Source organism: Mytilus californianus, unplaced genomic scaffold (assembly GCF_021869535.1).
Source record: "Mytilus californianus isolate M0D057914Y unplaced genomic scaffold, xbMytCali1.0.p SCAF_1, whole genome shotgun sequence".
Classification (NCBI taxonomy): domain Eukaryota; kingdom Metazoa; phylum Mollusca; class Bivalvia; order Mytilida; family Mytilidae; genus Mytilus; species Mytilus californianus.
The window spans coordinates 4583565-4600203 of NW_026262581.1; the positions used below are offsets into that span (position 1 = coordinate 4583565).

The window sequence follows — 16639 nt, forward strand, 5'->3', positions numbered from 1 at the left end:
AGCACATTTATATTTTATCGAAAAGGTGTATACATGTAAACGGCTGCTCTAAGCAATTTAACGACACAGTTATCATCTATATGACGAAAGCTTCGATCTGCTCATCTGTTCAATAGTTTAAAAGTTAATTGTGCAATCTCCCCCCCCCCCCCCTCTTAAACAATAATCATACGAAGCAGAGATTGTGCCAGGATCTTGTCTTTTGTATGAAAAAAACGGAAACTATTTGTTCATTAGCACTCTTATAAAAACTAATATTTACGAATGGTGACTCTGATTCAGAAAATGAATGAAAAAAAAGTTTATAAATAGCTTAAACTTCTTCATTTTATATTCACAATCTTCAACAAATAAATACATCATTCTGATCACAATTCGCTTTTTTGAGCCTTTAAGACTAAAGTCAATAATAGCGCATTTTTGTCCTAACTCTGGAACTTTGTTTTGTGTTTTTATTTAGTTCTGGTCCTTTACAAGTCTGTATCTCCATTCTTTTACTGCATTCTTTACATTTTACTGTACAACACCAGTGAAATTTACATTCACATTTTTCTGTTATTGTGACTGATTGTGAATAGTAACCCCTTCCACAACACATAATGTCACACCCGTCTGTGCCTAGTGACGATTTATTACAAGCCCTTCCTTCAGTGCCAAGAGATCCTGAAAAACAAACAATTTACAAAGGTAACTGATGTTGTTTATTTTCATTATTGTTTTCATTTATTTGTTCCTTTCTTTACGGAAGGATTGAGAGCTGAAAACAATTCAACTACACAACCTGTTAATATTCCTGTTTAAAATCGGGATCATCTTCAGTAGTGGTCTATGGTAGATCATTGATATTTTTCAAGAAGTCAGGTTGATTTGTCTTCTGTATTTTTATTCGTGTCATTAGGGAGCTGTCTCATTGACGTATGTCCCAGCATGTCTCATTGACGTATGTCCCGGCATGAGATTTGTCAGAGTAGAAAAAAGAAAGTGATAGGACATCAAATTGACGCATTTATCTAATATTTTTTACGGAAATACCCGTGTGTTTGGTGACAATTTTTTGAGTATTCCTATTTTGCTCGCAAAAGTGAAGATTTTTGATGTAAAATCTTGTATCATGCACAAAAAAGAGAGAAGATACCAAAGGGCAATCGAAAATCTTTAAAAAAAAAACAGACAACAGCATGACGAAACTGACGACAAACAATTACAAAACATAACACAGAAAACCTAAGATTGAACAATACGCATCCCAACGAAAAACAGCAAGTGAACCAAAAATGTTTTAAATTTTTTAAACAAATAAAGAGGCGAGTTTGGGCGATAAGTTATTAAAATTGAGTGATTATCCATTTTACATTAGGTTTGGTAAGATTTATTAAAGTGATTATCATAGGACAAAGCGACATAACTCGGATCTAACTGGGTATGTTTCTTGTACTTTTGTGCGTTTGCTCCTTGTTCATTGTTAACTAATAGAGAAAATGAAACAAAAATGAAAAAAAGTGGATATTTTTATAATTCCATAATATTTATAAAGAAAATACCAGGTTTGAATAGTATTTTTTTATGAAGATACGTAGTTGGAATGCCATTCTGTGAAATATGGCCGCAGTTTCAAATAAACCAGTCAATTATCACTTTAATCTCTTGAAATACCTATTCTTTCTGTATTAAGTTCAGAAAAAGATAAGATTGTCAAATCAACATTTCATATATAGAAGCTTACTTGTAGACATTTTAACATTGTACAAACTTTGAGACTGTAGAATGAAAATAACCGTCCGAAATGTAAACAAATACGCATTTTTTTGTCAATATAAAAATAAGAAGATGTGGTATGATTGCCTATGAGACAACTCTCCACCAGAGATCAAATGATGAAGAGGTCAGCAACAATGTTTTTATCGGATATCATATCCATGAATTACTAGTTTCGAGTACAGGACAATATATCGAGATTTGCTGACGGATGATTGAAATATATGTCTCCTTCCGGCTCACCTGATATCAGTCCCTGTCCCTGTACGGGCGATTGTATTGCATAAGTTTTAAATTTTCATTACTACTTATTTTTAAGTGTATAAAAATAAGAAGATGTGGTATGATTGCCAATGAGACAACTCTCCACAAGAGACCAAATGACACAGAAATTAACAACTATAGGTCACCGTACGAACTTCAACAATGAGCAAAGCCCATACCGCATAGTCCGCTATAAAAGGCCCCGAAATGACGAATGTAAAACAAATCAAACGAGAAAACTAACGGCCTAATGTACATGTATGTACAAAATAATGAACGAAAAACCAAATATAATACACAGCAACGAACGACAATTACTGAATTACAGGCTTCTGACTTTGGACAGGCACATACAGAATGTGGCGGGGTTAAACTAGTTTGAAGGCGCCAACCCTCCCCTAACCTGGGAAATTGGTTTAACAGTACAACATAAGAACAAACTATAAAAATCAGTTGCAAAAGGCTTAATTCATCAGATGGATACAACGCGATATGTGTGTCTTCATATTTATGTGGTAAACATTTTCTATGTCAGTTGACCCTGTTCTACTCCCCGAAAAACAAAACAGAGCTTACTGTTACAACCTGATTGAAATATAGATTATGTGTCTACCTTCCTTTCTTCTCTCTGTTGTGAATACCTTTTGGGTTCTCAAACATTTGGTAGGGAGAATACATTTAATTGGTTTAGTTACCAGAGCAGACCTAGCGTTTTCAGATCCTCGTACGCGAAGTGTGGAATTGATAACTGTATTTAATCAAGATTTGATGCTTACTCTGACTTATACTTTGATTAAGTAAAAAAAGGCTAGATTCGTTAAAAACAGGCAAATGTACATGAACAGACTAACAGACGAATAGTGGTTTGTGTCGATTTAGAAGTTTAGATACATATTAATATTCGTTACCCTTTTTGCGAGGAAGTACAGTCAAACGAGCAGTTTTTAATCTGCAATATCAGCAGATTTTTTTATAAAGAAAGTCGTCTTAAGGGATTTTGCTAAGAGCTGAGCAAGACAATACAGACGTCCAGAAGACCGATAAGTTAAAATCAATACCAACGTCTTTAACTAGCATAAACAAATTTTAAAATATACTAAATAGAGACCATATTAGAATACTTGTCCAAATGTAAAATATCTTTAAAAAAAAATTTCGATTGTCCCCTTAGTACTTTTTCTAGAATGGAAAGACCCATATTGTTAGAACAAAATTAAAACCAACCTTAGCAAGTTCTTTGGCATACAGGTGTTGTATGGCACTCATACTACATGTTCTTACTTTTATATTGAGCAAGTACTTGGACATAAAGATCTTGTATGAAAATCATATAACTTTTTATCATTTTTACTTTGAGCAAGTACTTGGGCATAAAGATATTGTATGACAATCATATAACTTCTTATCATTTTTACTTTGAGCAAGTACTTGGGCATAAAGATCTTGTATGACAATCATATAACTTTTTATCATTTTTACTTTGAGCAAGTACTTGGGCATAAAGATCTTGTATGACAATCATATAACTTTTTATCATTTTTACTTTGAGCAAGTACTTGGGCATAAAGGTTTTGTATGACAATCATATAACTTTTTATCATTTTTACTTTGAGCAAGGTACTTGGGCATAAAGATCTTGTATGACAATCATATAACTTCTTGTATGACAATCATATAACTTTTTATCATTTTTACTTTGAGCAAGTACTTGGGCATAAAGATCTTGTATGACAATCATATAACTTTTTATCATTTTTACTTTGAGCAAGTACTTGGACATAAAGATCTTGTATGACAATCATATAACTTTTTATCATTTTTATTTTGAGCAAGTACTTGGGCATAAAGATCTTGTATGACAATCATATAACTTTTTATCATTTTTACTTTGAGCAAGTACTTGGGCATACAGATCTTGTATGACAATCATATAACTTCTTATCATTTTTACTTTGAGCAAGTACTTGGGCATAAAGATCTTGTATGACAATCATATAACTTTTTATCATTTTTACTTTGAGCAAGTACTCGGGCATAAAGATCTTGTATGACAATCATATAACTTCTTATCATTTTTACTTTGAGCAAGTACTCGGGCATAAAGATCTTGTATGACAATCATATAACTTTTTATCATTTTTACTTTGAGCAAGTACTTGGGCATAAAGATCTTGTATGACAATCATATAACTCCTTATCATTTTTACTTTGAGCAAGTACTTGGGCATAAAGATCTTGTATGACAATCATATAACTTTTTATCATTTTTACTTTGAGCAAGTACTTGGACATAAAGATCTTGTATGACAATCATATAACTTTTTATCATTTTTACTTTGAGCAAGAACTTGGGTATAAAGATCTTGTATGACAATCATATAACTTTTTATCATTTTTACTTTGAGCAAGTACTTGGACATAAAGATCTTGTATGACAATCATATAACTTTTTATCATTTTTACTTTGAGCAAGTACTTGGGCATAAAGATCTTGTATGACAATCATATAATTTCTTATCATTTTTAATTTGAGCAAGTACTTGGGCATACAGATCTTGTATGACAATCATATAACTTCTTATCATTTTTACTTTGAGCAAGTACTTGGACATAAAGATCTTGTATGACAATATCACTACATCTTATTATTGTTACGTTGAACAAGTACCTAGGCATAAAGATCTTGTATGACAAATTGAGCAAGTACTTGGGTATAAAGATCTTGTTTGGCACTCATACTACATTTTATTATTTTCATATTAAGCAAGTACTTTGTCATAAAGGTCTTAAAAAGCATCCATACTACATTTTCTTATTTTTATATTGTATAAAAATGTTACCCATTCCTATATCGGTCTCACAGTAATCTGGTGAGTCTTCCAGATACACAAGATCCCGTCTGGTTGGTCTTTTATGGTTTCTGTTAGCAACAATAAGACCGGAGCCATCTTGGTCTATCATGACTTGTGTTGCACCATTATATTTAAGTCTGAGATATTTGCCCACATGTCTAAAAGACTGCATGGCAAGCCAACAAGTTCGAATAGTACATGCACCACTTACACCATGACATTTACAAGTCAGTTTCATAAATTTTTTGACAGCCTGAAATGAATGAACAACAAAATAGTTGAATAGTTTCTCAAATATTTTCAAATATTATGAAACCTCGATGAATAATCATAATGTTAAATAGAATTCCTTACTTTTCACATACATATACATTGTCTTTACGATTGCTCAGTTTTATAATACTTCGATTTTACAACATACGGTAGTACCCTTAGCTTCCTTCTTTCCTATTTTTCAGAACCTACCTATTGCATTGATTGCTAATTTGTTCTCATCCTGGATATGCACGAAATAGTTGCCACTGGACGTTAAGGAAGACAACAATTAATCAATCAATCTGTTGGATTATTAATGATCGAACTGTTTCAATTTTCGTTTTTATTATCTTATAAACGGTTCAATTCTAGCATTTAGTTAATTTAATTTCAAATATGACATATACATATGATTAGCACTTTATAACATATATATTCAAGTATTTTATTTTTACAATATTTTCTGGTACCACTATACCATGAAGAGGTTCCAATAAAAGAGTATAATGACAAATTGGTATTTAACGTCCATTGGCAAATATATCATGCAATAACAGGACGAGAACATGTTAAATGATTTGGTTTATCATTGTTTTATTTGATCAATGATACAAATAGGATTAGACACAATTTTACATACTTATGAAGTCTTCTCCTGTATGCATAAGGATAACAAAATTATATTTAATTAAACATGCAGATACAAAATTAAGAAAATTCTAACTGGAGAATCAATTATAAAAATAACTATATTTGAGTGGTTTTGGAAAGGAGTAGAGGTAGTTCACAATGTAACGGTCCAAGGAAAACATGGCACCCGACGCCGACATATTATTCTTACTTCCTGTCGACCATTCTTTCGCTCTTACCCCCAAATTAATACGTGTGCGTAGCGCAGAAGCAGCAAATATGAATTTTCAAGTCTTTAATTTGACCCGGTTGGCGATCGAATCCTCCAGAAAAAGAAGTCATTCACAAAAATAAGGAAGCTTGTTGAGAGTTACTAATAATCAGAAAGGATTTAGTTTTGAGAATTTTAGAATTACAAAAATGGTAGTAATGTTCCAATGTAAAAGTTATAATCAATCAATGGCTGTATATAATTTTAAAAGTGTACTAACATATACCTTATTCACCAATACGCTGTGTTAGTGAAATCAAAGCTGATAAGTGTTTTATGGTTAAAAATAATCAAAATGCATGGCGACAGAACTATTTTCATAATTATCGGTCATTCGGGAGTTCAAGAAAAGAATGGCAAACCACCGGTACCTACCCTCCGACCAGCTCTGTTGTTGTGCAAATTCATTAAAGCTCTAGAATCTCGTATTCTTTTTTCTTTTGCGTCAATAAACATTCTAGAAAACTGACTTCCCCATCGTACATTATCACTACATCCACCCCATTCAAACCATCCTCGTTTATCTCGACCACGCCCAGATTTTGAGGGATCACAACCACACTGCATCAGATCACCTCTGCTGCATGATCTTGTTACTGCATGGACAACACCTGCTGAAGATATGGCATAGACAAACGATGCTTCCCGGCTTCCTACTTAACAAAAAAAAAATAACAACATAGATTATATCGATTTTTAAGCAATATTTGAGTTGAAATTCAATTTTGATTGAAATAAGAATGCTAGTAGACAATATCAAAAATAATTACAAAAATCATTGCAATTGTATACATATAAATAAGAAGATGTGGTATGAGTGCCAATGAGACAACTCTCCATCCAAGTCACAATATGTAAAAAGTTAACAATTGTAGGTCAAAGTATCATCAAATTAGATTATTTACTGACGTTGCATGTGTCTTCTCGATAAGATTTCATTCACGATCCTTTACCAGATCTTTCACGATCCAATCGCAATACTTGACCACCGTTACTTATTCTTTCACGATCCTTTTCCTCGATATACCGAATGACAGCCGTGTTATGGGGATAATTGGCTATTGGTAACCATAGCCCTGACAAAGTATTTGCACTTCAGCATGAAATTGGTGGATAAAACGATGTTTTTATAGTGCAGAACCTCCAATTATATGACTGCCATTTTATTTATAACTAAGTATAGAGTGAATGTATCCAATCGGACGTAGAAATGTATTGTTATATCCCACACAGTCAAACAGTCCTTTACAATTATTGTATTTATACATCCACCGCTGGCAAACGTCCCTCCTGGTATTAAAAAAGTGATTGTAAGTTACGCTACATTATATAAGATGCCTCACTTGTCATTTGTGTCCCGTACCTTGAAAACCTTTTTTAACCAACTTCTGGTATCTATAAATACATCTTTAGAGAAATAGGAAAGGAAGTTCTTCGACTAACATTTGATACAGTTATTTCGCAGTAAGATTTGTGTGGCGCGTATTGAAGTCTGAATATTTACTGCAAAATCAGAAGTGATACATGTACTTCATATGCATGTGATGAAGTATGTTATTTTCTTATATTGTAAAAAAAAATTATTTCGAAATTTAGATCGTCGCGTTTGTCAATCAGCTTGGTGTGAATATATCCACGGTTGTCCATATCTATGTGTCGTCTGTCTAAATATTAGACATGTAGTTTCTTTAACCTCCTACTTCGCTGGACAAATCATTGATTGATTGAATAATTGTTGTTTGCTTAACGTACAGCGACAAATATTCCATGCATATTCAGGAGGAAGGAAACATTTAAAATTAATATGATAATAAGTACATGTATAATGTTCTACAGTACAGGTCGACCGGGATGAAGGGAGGGAAAATCAAGCTGTCACAGGAAAATTAGGGTAAATTGGACAGGGGAGATATTTTGCCTTGCAACAGGCGATCTACAGAAAGTTGTAGCAGGGGTTCTTTAACATACAGAGAACGTGGCACTATCTCTACACTGGACATCGGATTGCGACCTGACGTGGTTGCGTATTTATACATTCCAGACAGTCGAATAGACGCCCAATTTTATCAAGAGTTTGATTGCCGGACGGGATAAGTTCATTTTTCTATACCCTAGTTAACCCCTTGGAGTTGATAAATCATTGAGATATGGACCAATTATAGAGGACATCATTAATAAACATGTATTTAAGTTTATCATCAATATTGTCTTGAAACGCAAACACAATGTGTTAATTGTCAATAATTGAAAAAAAATCTTAAATGTAGAATTCCATTCCATTTAGAAATGAGTTTGATGCAATTTTTGACTGATACATTTGTACATATATCTACATAATGGATTTTCTGAAATCTAGGCGAATTTTGAGTTTGGCCTCTGCTTTTGATTGTTGTAAATTGTTGAAAACCATACGATTAAGTTTTGATATATTTACATGTTTAATTGTATAGTGGAGTTGCTATCTCATTGGCCTACATTCTCCCTATTTTATTTTACATACCGGTATTTAAAGGGAAAGCAGAATCACATATGGAGCAGATCTGCTAGGGTAACTCCCGGAGAACCTGAGATAACCCTCGATTTTTTATGGGTTTCGTTTTTTTCGTCTTTAGTTTTATATGTAGTGTTTTGAGTATCATATTTTAAAACAAAGTTGTTAATTGATCAAATATGTTGTAATTGCAAGGTCAGGGGCGGATTCAGTTGGGGGGGGGGGGGGGGGGGGATAGACTAAGAAGGCGTACGACCCTTTGATTGGAAAATATATAATGTTTTAGCTTCAAAAGATTTTGCAAACTTTCATTTTATATTTCATGGAAATCCGCCACTACAGATAAGAGTACATTTGAACTGTGCAGTATTTCTGAGGTAGTTAATGCACACCTTAGCTGTGCATTATCCAGATTATAGCACAGTAAGAATAAAGAGATTTTGACTATGTCATGTGTGTTAAGTAAAATTAATGTACCTGTGTCTCAAAAAAAAACGATCTGCTGAGAAGTTGCCGAAACCAATACCTAAATATATATTCGTTCTTTGGTATTTTTTTTACCATCTATAATTATAACTTTCGAATACACTGCAGTTAATGGAACAAAAACCTTATAAGCTGTTTTTGCATAAAAATGTTGCACCTTTTTTTTTTTTAATTTAACCAATTACAAGGAATGTGGTTTTTTTATCATTATATGTTTACACGTACTACTCAGTTCAAATACTACTGTACTTCATGGTAAACATTTGTAGTTTGTTGTATCCGTATATATGTTTCCCCTTGCACTGAAACCGATTGTTCAATTATATTTGCATTCTTCGTTACATTTTATAATATTTGCTATCCCAAGAAATCACATATTATTGTAATTAATATAATTACTCAATAATATGCTAAAGTTCGGCCTTTAAATATGATTAGAATGTATATTTTCCAGTAAGCTATTGTGTGACTGTATACATACACTTTACAGTATTTGTTAGAATAACACATGATGTTACGGTTTGTTTAAGGCCTATTACATGTTATTGTTGGGCTTAGTGTCAAGGGTTTTTGATCTGTAATCGCATCAAAGTGTGAAATTTGACTTTTAAAACTGTGGTTATATATGTTATAGAAGAAAGTAAATTAGGGAATAATACCCCAAACCGCGTTTCTTGATTAAATAATGAAATATCTGTTCATTTAACTGAATAAATATTTCGTTTTGAAATTAGCAAGTGTGCGAAGATTTCTATAATTTATAAACCATGGCTTAATTCGTTTCTGTCTAAACTGTGAATAATGCATTATCGAATAAGACTGGTAAAACCGAGAAGAATGGAGGAAACCCGAAATCGATTTTTTTTTACATTATTATGTTGAAAACATTTTGCTACTGTATTGCATAAAAGAAGAAAAGAAACAATTTCTAGAAATATTTCCATCAGACAATCCTCTGAATTCTACTGTTCCGACCACCTTAGAGATACGCTCAGTTAGCACTTTTATCCCCACAAACATCAATACATCATATATTTTAAAGACAAGACAAGCATCGTATTTTTTCTTTCTGTCATAATCTAGAAACCTGTTAATAGGATAATGAGCGAAAAAAGATAGTAATGCAATAAAACTGAATAGGCACGTGCACTAAGCCGCAATAACTCTGTATCAATTATAACTGTTGAGATAGTGTCAAAGAAAATTACGTTCAGAGGCGGGTGTCATCTTTTTAAAAAGGTGTATGTATTTATAGTTTTTCTCATTAATCAACTTTTAACAAGATCGATGCAAAATATACTATGAATTAGGTAATTGCATATTTTTCTACAAGATGTCATCTTATATGTGACTTCAAAAAATTCTTTGTAATGACAAACTCTGCATGTTGCCTGTTTAAAGGTACTCGTCCAGACAAATGTGGTGTCCAATTCAACGCCACATCTTGCTGACCAGTTTTTGTTTCAACATGGTTAAAATGATAATTGATGAAATAGTTTTCCGTGTATATATTTCCATATGTTGAGTCTATGAATCAAAAGAGTTGACATTCTCTTATAAGCTGATGTCGTCTCGATTCACCGTTCTGGTTGGAACTGTGAGTTAACTACATTACACCTAATTTGAAATGCAGTAGTAACATACAAGAAATATAATCTACAAACGTTGCAAGTAATTTGTATCAGTTTGTAATAGACATTTTCGTATGTGAATTGGTAAGCCTCGGCCTTCTTGACATGCAGAGGTATTTTGAAACTCCAACCATAACATTGAAACAAGCTGCAGAATTCTTTTGGAATATCGCTTTGTTGTAATTAAAAATTTTAAAAATTATAATTTCAAATCGTTTACGGTAAGAGCGCTTAACGTATGGACTGTCCCAGTAATAAGACAAAAGTTACCAATGACGCAAAAGTGTATATGATTAACAAGTTGTTTAACTTTTGGCTTGACGAAGTTTGAATCCGTGGAATTCCCACAAAATCGTGGTCGCGGTTCTTATGAAGTACCAATGCATTAAAAAACTTGTCCATTGAGTAACAATGTTGTCAAAGGGTTTGAAAGTTGATCTATTAATAAATCTAGCTTGTCAACCAGTGATACTGTTGCAGGATTGATGTTCTGTTTGAATCGAAATCACATAAAAAGCCCAAATGGTTTTTAACTATCCTGTTATTTTTTTTTGCTTTGATTGAACATACAAATAAGAAGTAAATTAAACATAGAGTGAAGAATGTCATGTCCCAATCTGATTAAAATACAGGTCCTATGGAAAACTGGAAAAGGAACAGGAAATGACGCACTTATACGATGAACAATCATTCTGGTATTGATTGCGTGTTGCCTGTATACCGTGATGCCCTGGGTTTCAGAACGGTTAAAAGAACGCTTTATTCATAATTTTAAATAGGAAAATACTAGTATCAAGAGCATATATATATATATTGAGTATGCATCTCTCTAGAAGGAAAGAGTTTCGCAGTTGTACTGGAAGTTCAAGAATCTTAAACAGCTGATTATGATAAAGATTATGTAGGCAATAATTGTATATTAAATGCGCAGTGAAATGAGAATATGGTGATGATTATATCATGTTGGTTCATCTTTGAAACTGCGCATTAATGAAATTATTATATATAATTACAGTTAGATCTAGAATTAATTTGACTGTTAACCGCCCAGTAAATATGTAATCTTTTGAAACGAAAATAGTTTAAAAAAAAAAGAAAATTAAAGCAGACTATATCTGAGGACACGAATGCCCCCTCTCAAGCTTTGCAATTTTCTAAGTTGAAAAGGGTCATAACTCTAGAACGGTAAATAACTCAGTGCCCTAAATCGAACTCTGTCTGCGTGTTATAGTTTTTTATACCATTGTGTATGAGTTTCATTAAATTTGGATGAAGCAAACTTAAGTTAGAGTGTGGAAACTAAAATGGGACGGACGGAAGGGCGGACGGAAGGACGGACGGAAGGGCGGACGGAAAGACGGACAGTCAAGGATAACACGTAATGCCCCCGTTGCCTACGACGGGCATAAAAACTCAGTCGGTTTACATTTTTAGTTCAGATGTAATTATAACCAGCGGTTAAATAAATTTCTACGATTCTTCGTTTCCGTTCTAAAATTAAGCACTAATTTTTTAAAGATTCATGATAACCGAAAACAGCACTTAACTCTGGCCCTTAATATGTTATCTCACACACAAAGACATTGACCCCTCTACCAAGAAATTTGTTTTCACACGTATATAAATTGCGGTTTTTATCCAACGCAATCATAGGTTTGAACGTTGTTTTCAATTTAGACTTGTTTATAAATATATATATAAATACTTCGTCTCAAATTTAATTAATTTTTTGTTCTTCCCTCAGAGGGATTCGAATCCCTGCATTTGAGACATCGTGGCAACACCGCCTGTACTGTTTCCTGCGCCCTCGACCACGCGACCAACTATAGGCTATATAAAATATATCTTTCGTTAGTCGAATAATGCCTTTCCTCGTCGGCTTTATCTAGGGTTGTAATACAGTATATGATGTATAGTGGCAAATAGATGGTATACCTTGCAGATTAGCTGGGTTTTTTTTAGGGGGGATGGGGGGGGGGGGGGGGGGTAAATTATATATATATATATAAATCGATTGTGCAAACGTGTTGGAAAATCTGCTTATTTTAATTCAAAACCTGACATTTCTAATTTTTTTTAAATCATATTATGAAAGATGTCTTATCAATTATTATTGTTCTTTTTTAAGAAAGAAAACTAGAAACATGATATAATATTATATTTCAGGATACAGACGAACAACCGCGCTAATATTGAAAACTGTTTTTTGTCGAAATAACTTTTTGGACATAATTGGTATCGACAATGGACATTTGAGCGCCGAAATTTTAGGACATTTTGAGCGAAAATAAAAATAAGCATAGTTTTATTGTTGATATTCACCCCATATGTACCAAGTGTTAGATTAGTTTTATTGATATTAAAGAAATTTATTGGTATTCCTAAACGGAAGATTTTATACACACAGAAGAAGAAGTATACTTAACACTAAATTATTTTCATTTACCTGTGTATAATATGACGCAGGTTTTTTCAAAAGTGATGAATTTCTAAAAACTGTTTAACATTTCACAGTGGTATCATACTTTAACTTTGTTTAAACCTGTTTATTTACTTTTGACCTTAATTATCTATCCCTTATAATTTTTATTAACTATGTATTTGCATTCAGGTATCACAGATCAAACTTATTCGTTCATTGTGTGTTAATTTACGTTTTTTGATTGAGTTAAGCCTTCCAATTGATATTTTATAGTGTGTCTTTCTATGTTGTGATGTTATACTATTGTTTCAGAAAAGGGAGAAGGTTTGGTACCATTAATACGTTTAATCCCGCTGCAAATGTTTGCACCTGTCCTAAGTCAGGAATCTGATGTACAGTAGTTGTCGTCTGTTTATGTAGTTCATACGTGTTTCTCGTTTCTCGTTTTTATATAGATTAGACCATTGGTTTTCCCGTTTGAATGGTTTTACACTAGTAATTTTTGGAGCCCTTTAAACTTGCTGTTCGGTGTGAGCCAATGCTCCGTGTTGAAGGCCGTACCTTGACGTATAATGGTTTACTTTTATAAATTGTTACTTGGATGGAGAGTTGTCTCATTGGCACTCATACCACATCTTCCTATATCTATATATAGGACATTTGAACGAACAAAATTAAGAATGATGAAGGAGTATCTCTTCCGTTCACCAGATAAATTCTATTACCCCTGCTCACCACGGGGAGGTGGAAATAGGATTTTAAACAGGATATAGTTAATAAAATGTGGAGTTTATAACGGACAAAGTTTAAAACATCTTTTAATTGTAAAAAAACAAAGCACTGTCATAAAACTTAAAACTCGGCAATGGCATTATTTACAAGTCAGTTCGGACTTGAAATTTATATCCTAGGCTTTTGGCATAAAAATCCCTCGTTAATCTCTGCTTGCAGTACCGCGAATGCAAGTCCAGGAGATTCTGTTCCTTCTCCTTGTCTGTCCGGCTCTGAAGTGCATCAAAATTGAAACTCCGAATTTTGATGTAAGTCACAGATTGTAATTTGACATTGATGTTAAGGAAAGTATAAATTGATGGGTGACTATGATAAAATTGCTCATTTTAATGGGCATGAAATGATTCGGGTACATTGTTTGTACGATTTGACGTAGATGGAACTACGGCCCAGAGATACGGGGAATACAACGATTTGTCTGTGATGTAAGTTTCAGTCAAGTAATCAACTCAGGACTACACTACCATTAACTAGCCAGAACCAGTCGAATTACTCGAGTGTAAAATAAAATAGAATATATTTATTTTAAAAACTTACTCTATTTTTTACTTTCGAAAAACATTTTCTTAATTCATATAAAAGTATCACAGGAAATTTCGCTCAAACGTCCTATTTGAAAATCCATGTAAGGTTAATATTCCGGCGCTAAAATGTCCTATGATGTCGGCGCTCAAATGACCCTATGTGCATTTTTTATTTTCGATCAAATGTCCTATGCCCATTGGCATTGGGTTCATTAATTTATAAACTCATTATTTCACGACTTATCCATCTCAAATGTTCGTACATCTCAAATGGTCGTAGCGAAGGAAATATACCGTATGAATTACTCGGTTAATATCGTTTTTGCATAAAAAATTTGAAAAAATCGAAGGCACATTATAATTCAATTTTTGTATTTTCCTCTACTCTTGATAGGTTTATTACGCAAAGTAAGAACATTTAATAAAAATGATAGCGGACAATTATTGTTTTACTTGTTGTAGTGGCGAAAACCACAGTTTATCTAGGGAAAACAACTGAAAATGCATATTGGGGGTAGTCTGCCAGCAATATCAATAAAAGAAGAAAGACAGACAGTAGCACAGCATACTCAAACAAATGCTGAAAACCTAAATACTAAATATTTAAAATATATTATCGAGTGTATATATTACCTTTCAACATGATTTTGCCAAAAACGGAAGAATCCCGGTCTAAAGTAGTACAGTTCCATCTATGATTTTGAAATTGTTCTTGGCATTCTAAAACACCAAGTCTTGCACCCTGTCCTATGTTTACCATAACATCAGGATGTAGACGACATAGTCGTCGTTGTCGCCCCACAAGACCAGGAATATTGTCACACAAAATACCTGCCCCTACAGCATGTAAGGGCAACTGGCTAATAAACCTACAAAAGAGAATAGATGCACATTCATCAGTAAGAAACGCTCTTGTGAAACTCCGCTCCCGGCAAAAGATAATATGGAACCTAAAGTAAACCATATAATAGGGGAAACGTCGGATTTGTGTCAATGAGACAGCAATCAAACAACACACATAACCAAAAGATATTCTACCCAAAAACTCATTATTTAAACGCGTAGATGATATCCAGAATTATCTCTGTATCACCTCATTGCTTTACAGTTTTCGCTTTTTCTCTCTCTTTTTTTTTTTTTCTTTTTTTTTTTGTAGATATTTCTAATTTTCAATGATTTTATTTCACATGAGTGAAAGATTTTTTGCTATAAATATACTTGAATGCAATCGATTTCTTCTTCTTTGGTATTAGTTCTTTGAAAACGGATAGTATATGATATTATACATTTGTTTCCCATGGCGATTCTTATAAAATACGCCTGTTCTAATATGAAAAATAAAACCGGACATAATGATAAGATAGAAGAATACTACCGCTATGTTCCTATCTTAATACAATTAATGGATACGAAACGCCAGTTGGAATAAATCAGACTGTTCATATCTTACATATAATACAGACCGTAGAGAGAAAAATTTGACTGTACTTTTAACTTCTTTTATGAATAAGGTTTTTTTCAGGGATCTCAGTTCCGTCCTTTCAAAACAGACAATATCTTGTGAGTTCAGATGATTTTTTTTTTTTCAAATTGGCCGCGGTCTATGATTTGAATTAGAGGATATTCAGCTATAATCTGAAATTTGGAACTATTGTTTTAGGTCTTTGTTTTCCAAACGGCTAAATCTAAAAACAAAGATATAACATCTTGCCGCTTTTCTAGAGAAAAAAAACGCATGTGAAAAATACCAATAGATATTTCAATAAGACAGTTAGGCCGAATTTTTCCTTACCGGGGATATTTCCTTCTATTTTGTTACGGGCTTTGACTATGTAAAACGATTAAATCAGAGTTTGAAATACACGAGACGAGTTTCCTCTGCGATATGCTTTAACCTTTTTTTTACGTGACAGAATTCATGCATCGGAATAAGATCATCAAAATCAGTTGACGTACTTACCACCATGTAGTGTAAGATGGAGTAATATATAATCCAAATAAAATTATCACCAATAATAAATAATAAATTGCCATTCCGTAAGATCCATGAGGATTAGATTTGTCAAAAAATCATTTGAATCAACTGACACAAGTCTAACCCATAGTTAAATTTATAAATCCATTGTACTTTTTTCAGAATTTTTTTCGGTATAATATGAATTTCTTAAGTATAATAAACCATGCACCAGAAACCACAATATAGGATAAACAAAAGAAAACAACAATTCAATTAGTATTATTCCTGATTATGGAATAAGATCACATT

The 16639-nt window shown here is 32.9% G+C and overlaps 1 protein-coding gene across 2 annotated transcripts; it reads right to left on the reverse strand.

The window, feature by feature from the left end:
- Positions 1-309: 309 nt before the first annotated feature.
- Positions 310-16639, reverse strand: LOC127698267 (protein Wnt-2b-A-like). Of its 2 annotated transcripts, none has more exons than XM_052201654.1 (5): positions 16334-16639; positions 15007-15242; positions 6403-6683; positions 4860-5124; positions 310-663 (listed from the first exon to the last, which is right to left on the reverse strand). In XM_052201654.1, the coding sequence occupies exons 1-5, from the start codon at positions 16405-16407 to the stop codon at positions 404-406; spliced, it is 1116 nt and encodes a 371-aa protein (XP_052057614.1). In that variant the 5' UTR covers positions 16408-16639; the 3' UTR covers positions 310-403. The 2 variants fall into 2 exon arrangements, with proteins under 2 accessions (XP_052057614.1, XP_052057623.1); XM_052201663.1 differs by having other exon boundaries at positions 6403-6680; positions 16334-16638.